The 23,178-nt window shown below is 34.6% G+C and overlaps 1 protein-coding gene across 1 annotated transcript; it reads right to left on the reverse strand.

The window, feature by feature from the left end:
• Nucleotides 1–1,896: 1,896 nt before the first annotated feature.
• Nucleotides 1,897–7,357, reverse strand: LOC122299523 (putative disease resistance RPP13-like protein 1). The gene is made up of 2 exons (XM_043109882.1): nt 2,845–7,357; nt 1,897–2,330 (listed from the first exon to the last, which is right to left on the reverse strand). Exon 1 carries the CDS (start codon nt 7,121–7,123, stop codon nt 2,951–2,953), a length of 4,173 nt encoding a protein of 1,390 aa, XP_042965816.1. The 5' UTR covers nt 7,124–7,357; the 3' UTR covers nt 1,897–2,330; nt 2,845–2,950.
• Between the last annotated feature and the right edge of the window lie 15,821 nt (nt 7,358–23,178).

A 23,178-nucleotide genomic window follows, 5' to 3' on the forward strand; every position in this document is an offset into this window, starting at 1 on the left:
TCTTCAAAAGGAAGGGAATAGGAAAAAAAAACGACCATAGATGATACTCGGTCAATCTTCTACAATATGGAGACCTAAAAAGCCTTTGTTAACTTAAATATATATTATATTATATTATATCATATACACACATATATATATATATAACAACGTAATCTATGGGATGATAATCCAACAACATATTTACGTTTGGAAATCTTGAACACTAATTATAATAAGTCCATTTTAGTGTTTAAATTTTTGCCAAGCCAAATAAAAATATAATGTCATTTTTATAAATTTATATATTTTCCTCCACTTCTTGTACATCGCAGGTTTGCAATCTATTGAACCGGTCTCCTATTTTTTTCTTTTTTTAAATCATTGAGTTGCCGAGAGTGGATGTGAAATTCAAAGCTACAAAAGATATATAAAATGGAAAATGCTACTGGTCCCGCTCTAATATCCCGTTTTGATGTCCCGCTCGACGTGGTCCTCCACGTTTGACTATTTTATTCATTTTAAAACACAAAACATCAGTAGTCTATTTTATTCCTTTTCCTTCTTCTCTCGCACATCGCCACAACATTTTTTTTCTTTTTTTTTTCCTCTCCAATGCCATCGACTTGTCCTCTCTAGAGCGCAGACCCACCATTTCGCCGTCCCCAGCCTTACGAGTTCCCTTCTTCTCTCGCGCATCGCCACAACATTTTTTTTTTCCTCTCCAGCGCCATCAACTTCGTCCTCTCTAGAGTCCAGGCCCACCATTTCGCCGTCCCCAGCCCCATGAGTTCCCTTCTTCTCTTGCGCATCGCCACATCATTTTTTTTCCTCTCTAGTGCCATCGACTTCGTCCTCTCCAGAGTCCAGACCCACCATTTCGCCGTCCCCAGCCCCACGAGTTCGAGCACTTGCACTAGAGATTCGAGCCTCAACGTGGAAGAGGGGAGAACACCGCGTGACGGCGAGCTGGGTGTGGCACTATGGCGGCTGACCAGAGATTTTTTTGGCTGAACAGCTTGCTGAGAAGTTGCTTGAGATAGTGGCAATCCATGCAGGGAAAATCGGGACTGGTTATGGTTTTTGAGCAACCCAAACAGAGGTTGTGGCTGCCGTGGCCTTGGGTAGAGTTTTGGGGTGGAAGACGTTATGGTTTGTTGGTCTCTTCTTGCCGGGAATGATTTCTCCCAAGTTTTCTATTCTTACGTTGATGCTAAGATTGGTTCTCTCTGATAATAATCTGACCAGTACCATCCCTTTTGAGCTTACGAAATTGCCTAATCTTGAGTTACTGGATGTTTCAAACAATAAACAACATGGTGATGTACCATCTTTTACAAATGTGCTTGTGATTATGAATGGAAACCTTGATATCGGAAAGGAAAGTGAATTTCACCGAAAAAAAAAAAAAAAAAAAAACATAAGGATGGAAGGGCTTGTGTTGCAGTGAAAAATGAAAAAAAAAAAAAAGTCAAACGCTAGCCAGGTGGCATGTCCATGTCATGCAGGATATCTCAACAGGAAATTAGAGCTGGGCGAGTAGCATTTCTCGTATAAAATTAGTTTTAAATATTCAATTTTGCCAATTTAGATATATAAAATCCAAAAACATCAAATCACAAAAAGTGTGGCCTATTCTTCTTTATCTTTTTTTCCTTATCCTTTTCACAATTATGGCTGTGAGCACTGCAATTATCTTGTCACGTCCGTGCATCACGTTTGAAAAGGCTCATAAATTCTTTTTGAAGTAATACCATAATTATAAATAAATTATACAAAAATAATTACACATATTAATATGATTTTATGTAATTTATCGTATATATTTTATAATAAAAATAATTTTATAAAAATGGGATTACTTTGATTCATTACAAATTTACAATCAGATAAAATAAATAATTCTTAAGCACTGTGTTGACAGCTCTTATAAGCATTGGGGGTCCAAAATATTACCATCAGAAGGTGTCGCTTATGGCCAGACATTGATTATGTTGATATGAATAGCAAAATCACAAAGAAAGACTTGGCAATGTTAGCATGCCAACAACAACTTGCTGCTGCAATTTTAGAAGAGTATGTTGAGACAGAGAAGAATCCATGATCCACCTGTTGTGAAGACAGCAAATATATGGGGTTTGAAGAGCGCAATCTAATGTTTGTGCGCTTGGCCCACCTCACTGAGAATTAGAGCCAAATATTTGCCATGAGAAATGCCATCCATCGCTGCTTGGTTTAGAACTTCTTGTCCTCCTTCAACCTGTGAACAAGAGTAACATTTCTTGCACGTACATCCATTTTTCGGATAGCAGTCTGAAGTTTCAACAGCTTGCATCAGTCTTTTGAACCATCTGCAAGCATTCAACAAATAAATATTTATTAGCCTATATATATATTCATATTCTCAATCAGTAAAGCATAGGATCTTTTTTTTCTATTCCAATTTCTGTATTTATATTCATAACCCCAGTGGATGATCTGAGTAACAAGTGGTTAAGCATAAGCATAAGGCCATAATAGCACAATCAAAAAGAACCAGTTTTGACAAGAACAAAATCCATAAATGGAAAAGAAAAAAAAACACACACACACACACACGAGAAAGGAACAAGATATACCAACATATGGACTTGATAAACTAAACATACAGAGAAGGCTTTAGAACATGCAATTTTTCCTTGGCAATTGGAGCCCAATCGTTGTCAAGTTCAGCAATTTGCCTATTTGAAAAGAAAAAACTGCATGTTCGAAGACCTAATCTTTTTGCTTTGAGATTTAAAAACTTTGACAACCTCTTGTTATGACACTATGCAAGCCCAACGAGAACAGAAAACAGCAAGAAAAATAGTAAGATATTGAGCATACCAACTAGAGTCGCAACAAGCAATAGGAGTGAAGGGATCTTTCCAATGCCACCATTAAATATTCAAAGAACCGTTGGATCATAGTCAAACCAAACTCATCTTTGGATTTATTCCTCCGTTTCTGTGTCATAAATGTATTCGTAATTAATTTTAACATAAGGGATGTCAGCTATCCTATGCCAATCTCGTCCCTGATCTTTCTTGCAGCGTTCTTCCAGAAAAGGACATTTAACGATTTCAAGTTTCTGGAGTGAGGGAGGTAGGCCATTCTTTGGAAAGGACCTCAACTTTTGGCAATTAGAGATACGAAGCACTAGGAGTGAGGGAGGCAAGCCATCCTCTGGAAAGGATGCCAACTTCTCACAGTCAGAGATACAGAGTGTTTTAAGAGATGTGAGTTCTCTTAAGCCCTCGAACGACAGGCATTCCAGATTCGAGCAGTTTGAGATGATGAGGTTAATTAGAGAGTCTGGCAACATCAACTCTGAAAAAGACACCAGATGCTGACATACACCAATCTTAAGTTGATTAAGAAAAGTGAGATTGTCGAGCCCCCAATCGAACAAGGCTTCAGTGATTTTGAGATTAGAGATCTCAAGTATTTTTAGGTTTCCGGGAAGACCTTCTACTGGAAATGATAGAATATTCGGACAATTCTTTATTTGCAAACTTTGAAGAGACGTGAGGTCGTATATGCCGTTGGGTAGTGCCAGTATTTTCTCGCAACTGAATATATGAAGTTTTCTCAGGTTGGAAGGGAGCAGCAAATCATCTCCATTCAAGAATTTGAGATTTTCACATTCAGAGATGATGATGCTTTCGAGATACGAGTTATGATGGAAATTCTGAGCTACTGACTCCAGCTTTGGACAATTGACAATACAGAGTTCTCGAAGTGCTGCAGGTAATTCTCTGCTTGAGATTAAGGATTCAAGGGATGGACATGTGTGAATGCTCAACGTCTCAAGAAGAGATGGGATGGTACTGCAAGTGTTGATGGTATCATCATCCTCCTGCTCCACCAATTTCCGCATATTCTTGCACCAAAATATATTAAGACTCTTTAGAGTTGGAGGTAGCTGGCCTCTTGCAAAATGAGTTAGCGAATCACATGCATAAATATCAATTTTCGTAAGACAAGTGCTGTTGTACATCATTGCCTTTGGTAAGGATTCCAAGGCTTTGCATCTCGAGATCCAGATTCTTTCGAGCGTGGATGGCATACCCAGTTGGAGCCCCTCTTCCGACACCAAAGATGCTAGTTTGTCACAATTGCTGATGTCTAAAAAACGAAGAAATGGGAGATGTGGCAATGATCCCACATCTTCTGACCACAAATGCTTCTCCTCCTCCCACCTTTCAATTCCTAAAGTTTCTAGCCCCTCCACATCAAATCCTTCAATTCTACAAGTGAGTTCAGAGATTGTATGAACAGAATCAGATATTATTGACTTGAAAGTAACCAGATTACTTCCGCACAACACCCCTTCAGATTGATCAACTACTATTTTGCATTGATCTGGAAAGCTTGAAACTGAAACCACCAACAGCCCACAATCATTTATCTTAACTCTGTTTAGTAAAGGAAGGCTCTTTGGTAACTTTCCCAATAACTTCGGACAACTACTAAGGGAAAGCTCACGCAGCATTGGAAACATTTCGCAAGGACTCCAGTTCTCCCACTCCTTCATGTTCATGAAACTCAAAGTCATCAAGGATCTAAAACATTCTGTGGATCCATGTCCACAAAACTCTTGACCAACATTCTTCACGCTAGCCATGCCCTTGATAATAAGAAATTTGAGTTTTGGCAGTTTCCCAAGTGAGGGTAATGATGTGCACTTTTTACAATTTTCTATTGTCAAAGACACCATGTGAGAAAATGAAGGGCGTGATAGCCAAATCGGAAATTTTTTACCACCATAGTAGCTAACAACGAGCTCTTTCAAACCTTCGTGGGGTTGTAGCCCATTAAGTATCTCAAGTTCACTTGTCCTATCTTTAGCCTCGTTAACATCTTTATTCCATTGCAACCACAACCCTCTAACTTTAGGCTTTTCAATTAATTTAGCATCCTTCGCATCTTTGGGTTCAATCTCGTTCTCTAATCTTGAAATGCGAAGCGTCCCTCCAAGATCCACCAGTGGGCCAAGCTCCTTTACTCTTGAGCAGTTGGATTTTCCCAAAACAAAGTTAGATAATGTTTGGAGACGAGTTAACTTGCCTATATGCAAAGGCATTCCTTCCAAAGAATTTGCACATTCAATATTGAGGTGGCGCAAGTTCACCAGGTTCCCAAACATTGAAGGTAATTTCTTCAAACAAGAACAATTCTCTAACAACAATGTTTGTAAGTTGTAGAGAGTACTTATAGATTCTGGCAGCCTTCTAATTTTAGTTCTGGAAACATCAAGATATCGAAGATGCTTTAATTCACTGATTGAATCAGATAACTGAAATATGCAGTACCCCTTAAATGATAACACCCTTAGACATCGTAAAGTTGGAACCAATACGAGAGGAACATAATATGTTAAATAACAATCCCATCCATTCGGTAGCATGAAAGGTAAGAATGTACGTAAACTTATGAGTTTAGTAAAAACCTCAAACTTTTTAGGCCCATCATATTGGCTACCCAAGTAAGATGAATGGCGGGCCCCTATAGAAATATTCCCTTGCTTACCATTCCCAATTGATCCATCTTCGATTCTAAAACATGTATCGCCTGCAACGGACTGAGCCAAATCATTTATGAGGTCATGCATTATAAATCGTGATTTATTAATGCGCGACTGTTGGAAAAATGACCTTGACCACAGATTGCGAAAATACTCGGTACCCAAATCTTCCAGCTTCTTATCTTCTTGTAGGGATTGAATCAGACCTTCTGCCATCCATAATAGAACCACCTCTTTCTCCTCAAATTCATAGTCCTTCGGTAGTATTGAACAATATGCAAAGCACCTCTTTAGATGTGAGGGGAGATTGTGATAGCTTAACATAAGAGCAGGTGCAATTCCACTTCTTTCCTCTGGAATATCCCATATCTTACTCTTCAAAATATTTTCCCACTCCTCGTGTTCTTGTGTACTCCGTAAGAGGCCTCCAACAGTTTTTACGGCTAGAGGCAAGCCTTTACACCTTTTGATGATTTCCTCTCCGATACCTTTAAGGTTTGGATGGGAATTGAAATCTCTTGCCTCCAATGCATGCTGAGAAAATATGGACAAACAAGCTTCATATGACAACAATTCTAAATGAAAAGGTTTAATTTCTATGGTCCCCATCAGCTTCGAGACAGCTTGATTGCGAGTCGTGATGACAATGCTACTTCCTGGAGCCCCTGCTTCAAAAGGAGCACGTAAGAGAATCCAATCATTATAGTTCTCATTCCAAACATCGTCAAGAATGACCAAAAACCTCTTTCCAAGTAATTTCTCCTTTAATTTGATTTGCAACCAATTTAGATCTTTGCCATCATAGTTTTCGCTTTCCAAGGTCATAGATTGTAAAACTGATTTTGTAACCCTAGTTACATCAAAATCTTCAGAAACGCAAGCCCATCCTTTCAGATCAAAAACGCTATGAACTTTTTTATCATTATATACAAGTTGGGCGAGTGTTGTTTTTCCGATACCCCCCATGCCAAGTATGGGAATCACATTGACTTTAATCAAAGAACCACTATGTTCTTCACTTACTAACAATTGAACTACAGCCTTTGTGACTTCCTCCCTACCGTAGATGAGATCTTCGGTCACCACAGAAGTTGTGGGAGGTATCTCTCTTCTTTTGTTTGGCCTCAGACTATCACTTTTCTGCAAATTCAGTTGATCTTTTTGTGTAACGAGATCATTAAATCGAGCAGTAATTTCTGTTATCTTCGACCTCAGCTTAATCTTCATATTAACAGCACTTGGAGTCAAACCAGTACAACAAGAAGGGACGAGATTCCGTACCTTACTAATGGTAGCGTCCTGACTTTCTCCCATCAGTAACTGGCGTCGCAAAGCTTCTGTGGTGAACTCATCCAGTATATCCTCCAAGTCGTAGGCCAGGTTTCTAAGATCATCAAGCCACCGTTTCACTATCTCTTCAGTGTATTGCTTATCTTCTGCATCATCAAGCACCTTTTGAATTACTGCCAACGTTTTGCCCCACTCGTCCAACTGCTTTCGAAGTCCCTCTTGGCGAGCAAATTTCAGCAACTCAGGAGATGCCAATCGGTGAAACAATACTTGAAGGAATGCAGAAAGAAAGAGCTCTCCCACCGCCATTGTTTTCGTTGGAGAAGGGAAAATAAAGCATGAGAATATGCAAAGTTCTTATTTTTATTGCGAGATCCCAAAATTAATGTTATTTTTTTATTTTTGTCAGAGAAAGACAAAAAGTTCTTACATTTTTACTGGAAGTTCCCCACATAGTTTCGAGGAACGTAGGACGTAATTTTGGGAACTTGCTGGGTTCTTTCTCATCATGTGTATGCCTTTTTTTTTTCTTCCCTGGGCCTCATGTATTGACAGTATTACACCAACAGACAAAGCATACACATCACCAACGGATACCCACTACCCACCGAAAGCGAAAGCACTTATTCGATTGAAATTTTGGGAACTTTCTCTTCATGTGTATGCCTTTTTTTTTTTTTTTTTCCTAATGTAATGTCGATTCTTCTTCTTCTTTCTGATCGATCGTCTTTATGTGGTTCATACACATCATGCAGGTATGGAGTCAAACCACAATTTCAATCAGGATGGAATCCAAAGCCGATCTATTCTTTTTGAAAAAGAAAGAAAAACTTTTAGAGTTTTAAGATATATTCTAAAAAATGACACAATGCTTGGGATCTCAAATAATTGGCAAGTGTTAAGTGTAGGCTAGTGAAAGTAATAACAGAAATGGATAAGATATCAATCTTCAAAGATTACGCTCTGTACTCCCGACACCACAAACACAAAGAACCAAACATTTGTCAATGGATGTACACATCTCTCTCTTCACACACCCAAACATATACGACAAAACACAGACAATACACAGGACTTTTTCTTATCATCATTGTTATTATCGTCGAAACCATTAGGATTGCAATATATATGTACATATATATATATATATTATATGATCGTTTAATCAACGATTAATTTAATTATACTTTGATTTAATTATATTCTATACTTAAATTACCACTATTTATTTAAGATATTAGTTTTAATTAATTAAATAGGTAGCATGTGACATCCCGTTTTTACGTGTATTTTTACTGAATGAGTATTTTAATTTAATTAATATATTAGTTATTTTATTTTAAATTATTATTTTTTAATTGAATTTATTTAGTTATGATATTTGTTTTGTAGAGCTTTCTTTATATTAATTATCGTTTTGAATTTAAATTGTTGTGTAATTTAATTTAGTTGATTTTTTTGGATTTAAAATTTAGTTCTTAGTTTTTAATAGTTATTTATTATATTTTAGCTTGATGTGGTGTTTAATTTATTTCAATCGTTTTATAATTTTTAAAATTTTTTTCGTCGGATCAGTTTTTGGACTTCGGAGGTGAGAACTGGACCTCATTTTCTTTCTCCATCTTTTCTTTTCTCTTTTTCTTTTTCCCTTTTTCTTTTTTTTTTCCTTTCTCTTTTCCTTCTTTTCTTCTTTCTTTCTTTTCTTCTTCTTCTTTTTCCTTTTCCTCCCGCGCACAGCACGCTCTTCTCTCCCTCTCTCTGTCGCCGGTTGCTTCGGTCTCCCAGAATCGCCGCTCGCCGGTGACGTGACCGGCACCACCTCCACCGGTCAACTCCCCTCCGGCCGGCGCACCTCCTTACCAAAAATCAGCCCCTCCCGTGCCGCCGTTAGCCACCTAGAGCCCATCTAAGCCGCACAGTTTTTGGCCATTTCCGCCGCCGTCGCCCCACCTCCGGCCACCATCTTTTCACAACTTCATCCCCTACCTCTTGCCTTTCTAAGCCACCCATTTTCGGCCCCGATCCGTTGCCGGAGCAGCTCCCACGAGCTCAACTCCGATTTGCCCTTTTTCTGCTTCCACCGCCACCTACGGCCAAAACTCACTTCCATTAGTTTCATAAACATCTATAGGTCATTCCCTATCAATTCCAAGTCTTGGTTTGTCCCCGTTCGAAAGTGGGTATTTTACAACCCACGGCCACAATGTAAAATACACTGTTACGTTACTTTTTCTCCGCCGTTTGCAACATCGTGATCATTCAAAAAATTATCTTATAGCGCTGTATGTATTTTTCAAACTCTACTTTAGATTTAAATATATTATTACGTTTTCAATAAATTCATTGACTGGTTGGTTAATTCTGGACTGAGTCCGAGGAGTCAAGGGTCGGATGGATTTGACAACGGAGTGTTTGGTTATTGTTGATATTGTTATTTGTTAGATGAATTGTGTCTTGAGGTGTGCATTGCATGTATGTACATGTGTTGAAACTTGAAAACTGGGCTTTCAAGCGAGAAATGTTTTTGGTATATGTGAACGATTGAATTGACTAGTTTGAGTCAGAGGCACGTGTAGAGATGGTGGTAGAATCCCGCCTGTAGTTTCCGCCTACGGTGCACGCGGCGTAGGGATGGTGGTAAACAGGGACGGTGGTAGAATCTCGCCTGTGATTTCTGCCTACGGTGCACTCGTAGAGACCGTGGTGAGCAGGGATGGTGGTAGAGTCCCGCCTGCGATTCCCGCCTATAGTGCTCTGATGGTCTTGTTTTTGGGCCATTATCGGGGATAATGGCGAGGTTATGTTTAAATGAAATGTTTTGGGCCAAAATGAGATTTTTGGCGTGCGTGGAAAAATATGTGAATTTATGGGATATGTGCATTTGGCATTCTTTCATGCATATTATTTGAGTTTAATATATTTTTATCTTGTAACGTTTGGATCTTTACTTACCTACAGCACAATTTTGGTACCGTAGATTTTGATGCAGAGGTTGAGGAGGAGGAGGAGGCTGAGCCCGAGGAGGCAGCTCCTTTAGAGTATTGATTTGGAGTTTCATGCCTAGTGGTTTGGTGTTAAAACAATATTTGTAGCTTGTAATATTTTATTATATATGTTTTAATTGGGTTTGTATTAAACAAGAATTATGATACTTAGTTATAAGACTTTACTTATTTGCTGCATGTTTTTATTGTACACTTGTTGCATGTACACATACTTGACACTTGTCGATAGCGGTGACCCGAGTTGTCATCATCCCGACGTCTCGATCTCCACGTGTCCGTATCTGAGATTTGGGGGCGTCACATAGCAGTACGTACCCTTTCATTTTCTAGACAATAACGTGATTAATGGAAAACACGTAAATAATCAAATCTTAATGGAATACAATGCATGCCTCACAATCATTAATTAAATAAATGAGCCACATTATAGCAAAATATATATATATATATATATATCTTTTTTTGATGTAATCAGTTTGTAAATTTTGTGCCACAATTTTAAAAAAATATTCATAAAATTGAGTTCATAATCAACATAATCTTATATCCCTTAGATCTGCTTTATCCGTTGTAAATGATGACTTTCATTACATCTCTTTTTATAATAAAAAAGATTCAGGATCTTTAAAATTGAGAAGTTCAGAAAATTAGTTTTGAATATTCAATTTTGACAATTTAGATATATAAAATCCAAAAGCATAAAATCACAAAAGGTGTGGCCTATTTTTCTTTACCCTATTTTTCCTCATCATTTTCAAAAAAATGGCTATGAACACAACAATTATCTTGTCAATGTGGACCCAACCGTTGGCCCAGACCCAGTCCAGAAAGCTATACTTTTTTGGGCCCAGCCATCAGATCCGTGCATCACGTTTGAAAAGGTTCATAAATTCTTTTTGAAGTAATATTATAAACATAAATAAATTATATAAAAATAATTATATATGTTATATATATTTTATAATAAAAATAATTTTATAATTTCAACAACGGCTCTTTATCAGTTGAACACGCATGCTATTATTTATCAACCTCTTAAGTAGCCGTACTTGCTTTGGCAACTAAAGAATTTAGTCGGCTAGATGTTAACTGGGTAGTGACAACTTTATTATTATCTATTTATTATTTATAAATAATTTGAAGTTTTTATTTTTTTATTTTTCTTTTAAATATTTTTTTAACCTCTTTAATCACCAAAAAAAATTAAAAATATATATAATTTTATTAATAACCACTTTCTTAATTATTAAGTAAAAGAAAAAATTAAAAAAAATTAAGTACAAAAAGAATAATAAATAGGTAGTAAGATAGTTATAACTCTATCATTTTACGATATTAATTTGGTTCACACGTTTTCTTTTTTTTCTTTTTCAGAATTTTAAAGCATTTTGAAATTCACGTTTTTCGGAAGCAATCCCTCCCTTGTTTTTTTTTTTAATATTAAAAAAAAAAAAGAAAAATGGGTGCCCTCCATGTTTATCTATGGATGATTACTACTAGTACTCTCTCGATCCACTTTCATCCTCCCCCCCCCCCCCCCCCCCCCCCCCCCGGGCCCCCAAAAAAAAAAGCCTTTGTTTCCAACGACTTTAATCAACCTCAATCAAACTACTTCTACCATAAATATTTGAAGGTGATTTCTCACGTAGAGAGATTGGTATCACCACTATCCCTAGCTTTGAATAAACCAAGTCATTATTACCCACTTCCAACGCAAAAATCGAGGCCAAAACACATAAATAAATAAAAATTCTATAAAAAAAATTTGGTCAAAATCAAATTATTTCTAAAATTTGAAACTAAATATTTACTAATAAAGTAAAAATGAGTTTAAATATCTGATTTAGAGGAAAATAACTAATATTACCCTAATCTAAGAAAGATATTTATAAAGTTTTTCCTTCCATATTTATAAAGATTTATTTTCTAAAAATAATAATTCAATGTAATCAATGTAAAATCTAGACCAAAAATCTCATATCAATTTAAGATAAAGGACATTTTAAATAAAATAAATCCATATTTCCATTTATCGTTTTACGAATTTCATAAAATAATTATTTATTTTAGAAAAACAGTTATCCCCCTCATATATAAGTGTCTAGACTCGCGAGTCGTGTTTTGACAGTTGGTCCCTAAAAAGTTGTATTTTCTTTTCTTCTTTTTAACTTGAAGTTTATGTCTTTCATTAGATTACATGCTCCCTTACAGTAAAGAAAGAAGCTCTCGTTTTATACATTTTGAAGATCACAAATTCATATTTCCACAATAGAGATAGAGCTGAATCTCTTTTCATTTTCATGGATATCTCTTAACTCTTTCTTTGCAATTTATAAGGTTTTTATTTATTTTCTAAAACGATATTAATTGATCATCTGATCTTATATATATGTTTAAACGATTATATATATATGAAGTGATCTTCTCCTACAATGATTTAAGGTTATCATCTAATTTAATTTTCTATCATTTTTCTCTGGTAAGAATTAGTCTTTTGTAGTAAGTCATGTAATTCTATTTCTAAGAAATGTATTAAAGTAGATTTAATTATAAACTCTATATATATATACTCATCATAATTTTTTAATTAAAGTGATTTTTTATTATCAGATAAGGGAAGCACCTCATTTTAATCACTAAGGATAAAATATTACTTAAAATATGTCACAATAGCATATATTAAATTTAAATTGAAGATGATATATATATAAATAGTATTTCTCTTAAGAAATTTTAACCATATATAGATAATTAAGATAATTAATTAAGATAATTAATTATGATAGTATATATATAGTGGTTATTCTTATAATTAATCATTCTTATTAAAATATTTTTCATCAAAAGTAAGAAAGAGCTACTAGAATAGTTGATGCATCGTTTAATTCGGAGAAAAAAATGTAGGGATTGATCAAGTTTTCAAGATTCCCTTAATACATTTCGTCAAAAATGTATGACTCATTCTTTTGAATGAAAAATCAAACATACATCAACGCGTTTTAATTGACAAAGAATGCCTTAATCCATTAGCTCCCAAATTATTAATTAATGTTGAAATATTTTTTGTCACAATTCATTAGAAAACTACCAAAGTTTTGTCGCTGAAGAAGACTACTAATTGAGCAAATAACTAAGACCTGAAAGTCTTGTTTTTGCCGTCTGGGGTACGTAATTAAGAGTAATACATATATATATATATATATATATATATATACACACACCTATTGATTAGTTGAATTTTGTGTGTGCTGATCAGGAGAATTTCATTATAATTAAACTCCATACTTTTAGCCACCATAATCCTTCTTGGGTAAAACCCTCATTTCTTGTAGTGTGCATACTATATATATATATTTGCCAAATCTTGCACAATCTAATATTTTATCTAGTATTATTAATGTGGAGAAATCGTCTTGCATTGAGGTGCAACTTCTCATGTATGAATATTCTCTAATACTTTTCATTGATTATTCTATCGACAACAACAATTGTGACACTAAGGGTTCATTAGCTTTTGCATATGAGATAAGATGAGATGAGTTGAGATAAAAGTTAAAAGTTGAATAAAATATTATTAGAATATATTTTTTTAATATTATTTTTGCATTATGATTTGAAAAAGTTGAATTGTCGAGACCATATTACAGTAATGTACGTATTGATCAAGTGAATAAGTTACATTGCTATGTAAGCTTTGAACTCTACTAATTAGCCAAGTTAGCATGCTGTTTTGGATTGATCTTATAATAATATATGATGTTAAAACCTTCATTGCACATAAGTATGATGGCTGAGTCACTGTAATTCCTCCTTATTGCATTAAAGTATCAAGACATGATGCAAACCTAACTTGATATGGGGTATCCGGGTCTAAATTCTATGTTGATTATGCTAAACTACCTTAAAAGGATAAATATGTGCAAATATGGCAACAAGAGTTCAATCTTCATTGGATTAGGGCAATATCATATATGAACATTCATTTTTGCCTTCTAGAAAATATTTCATTTCTAGTTTTAGAACTGATTCTAATTTTATTTTGACCAAATATTTTGTTGGATTCTTATTTTCTTATGTATTTAATTTTCATACAATAATTTGAATTTTCCATTTTTGAAAAAAGTTCTCGTGATTTAGAATTTTGAAACTATTTAAACATGGATTATGGGCTTCGCAAAATAATTTTAAATTTTATCATTGGTCAATATATTTCTTAGTTTCTCTTTGTTTTCCATAGTTTCTCAATCTCAATTCCTAGTATTTATTGATTAACTAACTATTAGAACAATCTTTATTTTGTCTAGCAGCAAGACGTAAGTGATTTGGACCAAGGGGGCACTTAGCCTTATCACATGAATTACTTAATTATAAAATATCAAGACAAAGCTCTTCTTTAATTCATTACTACCACTATTATCACTAACAATCTCCAATTTTGTCTTATTTAGATCTTGATATCATTCCTAGATCTATTTTTTAATGCCACAATGCACCAGGGGTATTTAACAAAAAGTTCTTATAAATTAAGGAGAATGGGATTGGGAGCACTCTTGTTATTCCATAATTTCTCTCTCATCATTGTTATTAAAATATTTTTTGTCAAAAGTAAGAAAGCAGTCGATGCATCGTTTTAGTGAAAAAAAGTAAGGATTGAAGTTTTCAAGATTCCCTCTAGAGAACATTTAAATAACTAAAGCCCAGTTCAACTCGTTTTGATAAAGAATGCCTTAATCCACCCGCTCCCAAATTATTAATGTTGAATGCACAATAAATTAATAATACATTCGAAAACTATTTTTTTTTTCTAACAGTTTTTTTTTGTCCCAATTTATTTGAAAACTACCAAAGTTTTGTCGTTGAAGAAGACTAATTGACATATTTAAGAAATGAAACTCTTGTCTTTGTCGTTCCGGTACGTAACTAAGACTAAGTTATACCTATTGATTAATTGAAGGAATATTGTGTGTTTAGAAGCAATTTCATTATTATTATTGTGAAGCCCAGCCCATGTAAAGTCCAAGATTGATTTGGTAATGGGTTTTTCTTTCTTGTGGATTGTGTAGGAAATGGGCCCAGTCCGTGTAGAAGCCCAAATTAGGACCTAAAACCCAACCCCTTACCCTGTACGACATCGTTTTGGCTAAAGGGTTAAAACCCTAAGTTTTATTTTGTTCTTTCCTTCTTCCTCGTTTTCTTTCCTTCCTCCTTCCCTTCCAGCGCCGAACACTACTCTTCACCCTTACCCTTCCCAGCCATGGCCTTCTAGCCCACTTCGTCGACACCATCACATTGTCGCCACATCGAGCTCGCCATTGCTAGTAGTCCATCAATATCTCTGTTCCTCCCCAGTCCCATTGTTTTCACTTCTCCCTCTCTCTGAACCATCTTCCCTCTCCACCATAGCCGCGCCCCTCACCAAGGTCATTGGTGATGTCTCAAGTAGCCACCCGTAAGGCTTTGTCCCACTCTTTGCACCTTATAACTTTTGCTCGGTTCCCTATTTGCAATGTTGTTCCAGTAATCACCCTATTGACACCTTTGTTGATGTGATGTGCCACCGTTGTTCATCACTGGTTGACCTCAAGCCCCAGCCACCCCCACCCCTCCAGGTCCAATTCAGCCTTTCCTCTCTCAAATCTTTTGCTTTACTGGAACCATATCTCTTTTTCTCTCTCTTAGGGTTTTACTTACCGCCGCCAACCACCACTAGCCACCGCTAGTCCCCCTTCCCATCCCCTCATCAGATTTACCACCCACAAAATTTTCCACGTTGAGTCTTGTTTTACCCAAAGACTACCACCGTTCACTATGCCCTGTTGTGCTCCAACCCTCCTAATGCTACCATAATAAGTTGTGCACCACTCTATTTTTGTAGTAATTTTTAGGCATTATTAGTTTTTAACTAACTATTTTCCATCTCACAGCAATGCGCACGCACATACGAGATACCTTAGACAACGCGCTCGATTATCAAAGATGGCCTCCACATTGTAAGTAAAACCCTAGACTGACCCTTGAAATACTAACACTAGAAAAATGTACTTTTATTGCAGTCTGATTGTGTTTAGTTAAGTGGTTGAGGGCCTGTGGAGCATTGGAAATCGTGTGTAGTTGTGAAAATCAATAACTATGAAATTTGTGTTATTGTATAGTGGTTGTTGCTGTACTTTCCTATGTCATGTCATCCAATAATTGCTTATTACAAAACTGCATTTTATCTTATTGCATGTCATTAAATTGTATGAATTGTGTTTTGTTCATTTTGTGTGTGTGCGTATCACAACCCTAAGCCGAGATGGAGTATTATCTTGATAGAACTCATTTGGTCACTCGAGAGTGTGTAAAACTGAGTGACGTCACTTGGGTTGTCGTTGGCAACAGGAGGCTCGGCCAAGATGGTAATGCTCTTAATACGATTCCATGAACCCTCTGCTGACGAGTTCTAAAGGATGTTTGTTTACGTAAGTGCCAGGCGCAGAGTTTGACATTACTCGTTAAGAAGTCACATGCATAGTTTTTACCCATGGTTTGATGAAGGGAGCAAGAGTGTGCAAATGATTTTTGGGGGAGAGCATGGTGCATAAGGTTACATACCCCCATACATAACAATTAATATGCAATGCATTATATAAGTGCAACTAATAAATAACTAGAAACATCCCAATTCATTAATAATCATCATGAGTTCAAATCAACTAGAAGCATAATCTCAATTAGCTAATCATCAGAAAGAGTTTCCAAAACTAAATCAACTGCTTCATGCGTTCTAGAGCATGAAGGGTTAGTGTTATGAATATCAAAATAAGGTCTAATCTTTTCTCGAGGTTTGGCTCCTCCTCCTCAATCAGTTGGATCCACCGCTTCATCTATTTCATCCTCCTCAAGTCCTGGCACAACTTCTATTATTCTGAATGAAATGATAGTGGTTCCACAAGGGGTAAGATTTACTTGAAATTTCAGTAAGTTAAATAACCAACTTGAACAAAGATAAATCATGCATAATGAATGATAAATATGAGATGCATACAGTGTAGAAAAATCAATGTATATTTCCCATCCAAATTCCTCAACATTTTAAAAAAATTGGAAATACACATTTTCTTACAAAGAACATTTTTCTACTTAACTGGTAAAAATATCATAATGTTTCATCATTATTAACAATCCATACTTAATCGTAACATCATAACGTGTGGTATCATCATAGTTCCCCATATGCACTATGAGTACCACCCAATGACCGTAGTATAACTCACATTCAAACTATATTGTCTACTGACTCATTCTCAATGCATTGGTAATATAACATAACATCATAACATGTACACCCACCGGTCTTAGGTGTCATAACATATGACTTCGCTTCGGTGTTCTTTAAAAGGAACTCATTCGAAGCCCGTTGACTATTTTTCGTCAACTCAGAGATTACCATTCCATTTCTTAATCACTCTAGAGTGGACATAGGAGTTCCACTAGGATATTCCCCATCCTACCCTTTGGAGTCATCACAAAAATTATTTTCATACTATACTTGAAAAATGTAGTTCATGACATATGCGTATGTAGCAGGCTTTCATGGGAAAATGATAGTTATATACAATATGCTAAATATGGTGAAAATATCACATGTCTTGTAAGTATGCACTCAATTTATCATATAACATGACATTTTATGCTCAAAATGACGATTATGACATGAATGTGGCATTTATTAATAAATTATAAAGAGTTTTGCTACGTACAAGCATAGTCGCGTACTAATCTGCGTATCAATACTAATTTCTTCATATTCAAAATTTAAATAAGCACAATTTTCAATAAAATCTATTTTTTGACCAATCACATTAGATTGGTGCATATATTAGTACGCAGTTGTGCTTGCAACTATATTTTTCCAATTATAAATAACTCACCGAGGAGTAAATTAGAAGCCAACTTACAAACTTCCTGAATTTGAAAGGTTGTAGTGGCTGAAATGAAATTTTTACTGAGTTAGGATTTAAGCTACTCTGAGAAGATTTCATAAAAAGGCTTCACAAAGGGGTATTTACAAAAAATATCCCTAAACTTTCATAAATGCCACTAAGGCCCTAAACTTTTCACTATTTGCAAACGAGTCTGGAATTTAACCAAACTTTATGGATCTCGTATTTTCCATATTTTAAAACCACATATACCTTTGGAATTGTAAAATTCAAAATGAAATTAGCTTAGTTTCACACAACCCATGGCATGCTCTCTAATTGATGCCTAAGTGTATTTTCAACTATTGATCCCTATGAATGCATGCTCATGCCAATTTCATTAATCACAAATAATCACTATAGTCTTTAATGACATGGTCGAAACAAATTCTTGGGTGAAAAAGCTCATCTCAACACTTAATCATTGTTAAAAACCTTAATATTTATTAATTGTTCATTAATCAGGCATGATGCTCTTAACCAAAATCATAGAGGCATGTTTTATTTTTCTTTTTTGTCTTTTTGATAAGAAATAGTACCTCCATTAATAAAGGAGATTACAAACATTTATCAAGCCAAATGACTTCAGAAATAAAGTTCGAAATACAATCCTACCACATAGCAATATCATCCACATTTTTCGCATACCAAGCTAAATTATAAGCTGCCCTATTTCCTTCTCTAGGAACATAGACAAAATTACATTCAACAAAACATGAGGAAAGTAACTTTTGTTCACTTTCGAAAAACTCTCATCTCATCTCATTTTATCTTAATCATTACAACTTTTTCAAGTTCTCAAACAAAATAAAATAAAAAATTTAACCTTTTCAAAACCTAATACAAAAATAAAATAAACAATTCAACTTTTTCAAATTTCAATGCAAAATTAATATTAAAACAATATATTCTAGTAATATTTTATTCAACTTTCAACTTTAATCTCAACTTATATTATCTCTAAAAACAAACGAGGTCTATGACAACCCCAATAAAGAACCATCAATAGTATTTTGCTCCAAAGCCTCCACCATCAACAAACAATCAGATTCAACTGGAAGTCTTGAGATGCCCATGCTGACACACAATTGAAGACCCCAAAAAATGGCTTTTAACTCAACAGTTTCTGGTTCCTCAACTTCACTCTCAATCTTGGAAGCATCCATAACCACCTTGCCTTCATCATCTCTCAATATACAGCCAATACCAGATTTGCAAAACTCACGAAAAATAGCCCCATCATGTATTTTCTAAATTCACCCAAAACATGTATTTTCATCCTTATCCCAATCACAAGACTTTCTAGATGCTTAATGATCAACCCTAGGTGAATATATCAAAACTTCATGCCTTAATCATAGCTTAACTAAAAATCATTGATTATGCCCAAAGAATAACGCGGTAATTGTAGTACAGCTTTAGGGTGTTGATTCTATAGGGAGACAAATTAAAAGAATAGTAGAAGGAATAAAGAAACTAAAGAAAAATATTAAATAAGTAATGGAGAATAAAGATTAATTTTAAATGTAAATTAAAATGAAAAAAAGTGATTAACAAAAAAAGTACTCAAATTTGACGAACAGTAGAGCGTTGAGAATCCCTTGCACAAATCCAGTATTTTAATTATTCTTAATTCATTGGATAACTCAATTAGGAACTCAATTCCCAAACTTTCCAATCGGAAGGTAGAGATTTATAAACCAAAATTAAATCAAATGTAACCCTTTGAAAAATCATTCACCACTTTTGAAATACGTAAATAACTATCTCTATTGAGAAAATCTAACGATGACAATATACTCAAGGAGCGATATTGCAGCAAAGAACTAAATCAATATAGATAAATAATTGATCCAAACATAATAAAAAAACTAATCCATTCAATAGAAAAAATATGGCTAAATCTATAAATAGAATAATTTCCATGATTATTCGGAGAAGAAAACATCAACAATGAAATAAGAATGATTAAACAAAAGAGATTTAATAATTGAAAATTAAATACATAAATTAAAAATACCATCTAATGTGCAAGATCATCCTTAACCCTACTTGAGAATTTAGTTACCCATAAATATAATGGACAACAAAAACCTCCAGAGAAAACTGAAGTGAACGGAGGACATGGAAGTGATTTTCTCCTCTCTTCAAATCTGCCGCTTGTGCCTCTCCTCCTCTTCTATTTCGTGCTAATGATATGCCTCTCCTCCTCTTCTATTTAGTGTATAGGTTATACTTCAATGTGGAGATGTATGGATGATATGGGCATATGAAAAGAAAAAGTTACATGTGTTTATTGGCTCAAAGTTGACTGCTAGTGGTCTGTGATGGAAATGGTTAGTTTGAAAGGTTCAAACGTTGATCCTAAATTGACCTTCTTCATATCCCAAGTATATCCACCATCTTACCATAAATCATGTAATGATATTCTCAAAAGAAGTGCCTAATTTAACAGATGATTAAACACTTATCACAATTTACTGTATTTGTATGCTCTCAATTCTCTCCAAACTCACATGAATACTTAAGCAAAAAAGTTCTCTAATTACATGTGTCAAACCACCATCTTACCACAAAATTTGAATGAGTGCATTAGGGGTTCTGTGAATGCTTCAGTAGAAAATAATTATGGTGGGTTTGGTGAATTCACAAAGATGGCTATGAATAAGAATGAGTACATATGTGAAAATGGTGCACATGTGATGCAAAAAAAAAAAAAAAAAAAAAATTTGACACATAAAAATATGTCACAGAATTCCAACAAGCATTTTAAATACTGAATTTGCACCACCACCTCCAACTTAAATGAAACATTTTCCTCAATGTTTAAGAATCAAAATTGAATGGGGAGTAACTGAAAATGATATAATACACCTGATGAGTGACATGGATAGCTTGCTAAGCACCAAAGATGGTAACTTGAAATGACAAAATAAAACTAACATACAAACAAAACTAAAGAAAATAACAGCAAACAAAAAGGAAAAGAAAGAAAATAAGAGAAAACAAAATAAAATAAAACAAACCAAAACAAATAAAGAAAAACATACCTGGGTGGTGTGGTCAAGGTTGATAGACCGGATCCACAAGTGGAATGTCTTCCACTTCTGGAACTTGCCTATCAATTAATACTTTAAGGCGTTGACCATTTATTTTAAAGATCCGACCATCCTTAGGATCATCTATTTCTACCTCCCCGTTTTCAAAAATATTTTTCACTATAAAGGGATCAGTCAACCTAAACCGAAACTTTCCTTGGTACTTGTGAAGTCCAAAATAATGTAAGTATACTCGGTCATTAGGCTCAAACCTCTTCCTAAGAATATTTTTACTATGAAACGCTTTCATTTAACCTTATAGATTTTTGACTTAGACAAATGTTTCAATTTAATTCTTGGTACTTTCATACTTATAGGAATCTGTCTTTCACATTTCTTAGACAACTCCTCAAATTTCGGTTGCCATTCCCATGTTCTATAAACCTGAATTTTATCAAAAACAGTACAAATATCAACAATATTAGATGAATCACTAATAGTATCAAACTCAAAATTAACAGAGAATATTCAAGGGGATCAAAATCATAAGTTATGTGAACTTCCTTGTTTATGAGTGTGTCAATCATGTAAGTTCGGTGGAAGTTTGGTGGCACTCGTCATCCTCTATTGGTTGTTTTTCAATATGGAAAATATTCAACTCGAGAGTCATATTCCCAAAAGAAAGCTTTATTAGACTATTCCTACAATTAATAAGAGCGTTAGCAGTCGCGAGAAAAGGTCTACCTAAAATTAAGGGGATTTTAGAATTAGAGTCAACAAGAGAACTAGTGTCGAGGATTAAGAAATCAACAGGATAATAAAATTTTTCAATTTGGATCAAAACATCATCAACTATCCCTCTCGGTTTCTTAATTGAACGGTCAGCCAATTAAAGCACAACAAAAGTTGGCTTAATTCACCCAAACCAAACTACAAATAAATGGAATAAGGCATCAAATTAATACTAGCTCCTAAATCTAGCAAGGTTTGCCCAAACTCATGATTCCCAATATTACGTGCAATGATTAGACAACTAGGATACTTGTACTTAGGAAGAATTCGCTGCTCAATTAGAGCACTAACTTGCTCTGTCAGAAATATTGTCTTCTTAACATGATGTTTCCTCTTAACTGTATACAAATCTTTGAGAACTTTTGTATAAGTAGGAACTTGTTTAATAACATGCAAAAGAGCCAAGTTAATCTTTACCTACCTAAGGTTTTCCAAGATTTCACTACCAGAATCCAAAGTTTGCATACCATATTTTAAAGTTTGAGGAAATTGTACCTTAACTGAGCTCTTAATTACCTCGACTTCTTTGGGTAACTCGGTACTATCATTGCTTTGTTCCTTTTCAACATCCTTTGACTTATCAGTTGTTGGGATGTGTAAGGACTTGAGCTCTTTCAAATTTCCTTGCGTCATATGCTGACCATGGGGTGCAGACTGAGCTTGAGAAGGGAACTTTCCTCACTTATTCACACTCAAGGAGCTCATCAATTTGGACATATGACTCTTTATCTCTTTATTTTCTTCAACGACCTGCTTAATCAAATATTCAAAATTTTGGTTAGTCTTACCTTGTGCCTCAGTAAAAGTATGCAAAGTGTCTTCTAAAGGACTATTAGAAGATGAAGGTGCATGATATGGTGCAGGATATGATCTAGCAGAAGGAACAAAAAAATCAAAGAAAAATATTAAATAAGTAATATAGAACAAAGTTTAATTTTAAATGCAAATTAAAGTGAAACAAAGTGATTAACGGAAAAAGTACTCAAATTTGACGAACAGTAGAGCGTTGGGAATCCCTTGCACAAATCCGGTATTTTAATTCTTCTTAATTCATTGGATAACTCAATTAGGAACTCAATTCTCAAAATTCCCAATCGGAAGGTATAGATTTATAAACAAAAATTAAATCAAATGTAACCCTTTAAAAAATCATTCACCACTTTTAACATACGTAAATTACTATCTCTATTGAGAAAATCCAACGACGACAATATATTCAGGGAGTAATATTGCAGCAAAGAACTAAATTAATATAAATAAATAATTGATCCAAACATAATCAAAGAACTAATACATTCAATAGAAAAAACATGACTGAATCCATAAATAAAATAAATTCCATGATTATTCGGAGAAGAAAACATCAACAATGGATTAAGAATGATAAAACAAAAGAGTTTTAATAATTAAAAATCAAATATATAAATTAAAAATACCATCTAATGTGTAAGATCATCCCTAACTCTACTTGAGAATTTAGTTATCCATAAATATAATGGACAACAAAAATCTCCAGAGAAAACTGAAATGAATGGCGGCCATGGAAGTGATTTTCTCGTCTTTTC

Source organism: Carya illinoinensis, chromosome 16, assembly GCF_018687715.1.
Source record: "Carya illinoinensis cultivar Pawnee chromosome 16, C.illinoinensisPawnee_v1, whole genome shotgun sequence".
Lineage (NCBI taxonomy): Eukaryota > Viridiplantae > Streptophyta > Magnoliopsida > Fagales > Juglandaceae > Carya > Carya illinoinensis.

Excerpts from the sequence above, each read along its gene's own strand:
- LOC122299523 (XM_043109882.1), bottom strand. The coding sequence starts at position 7,123 with ATGGCGGTGGGAGAGCTCTTTCTTTCTGCATTCCTTCAAGTATTGTTT.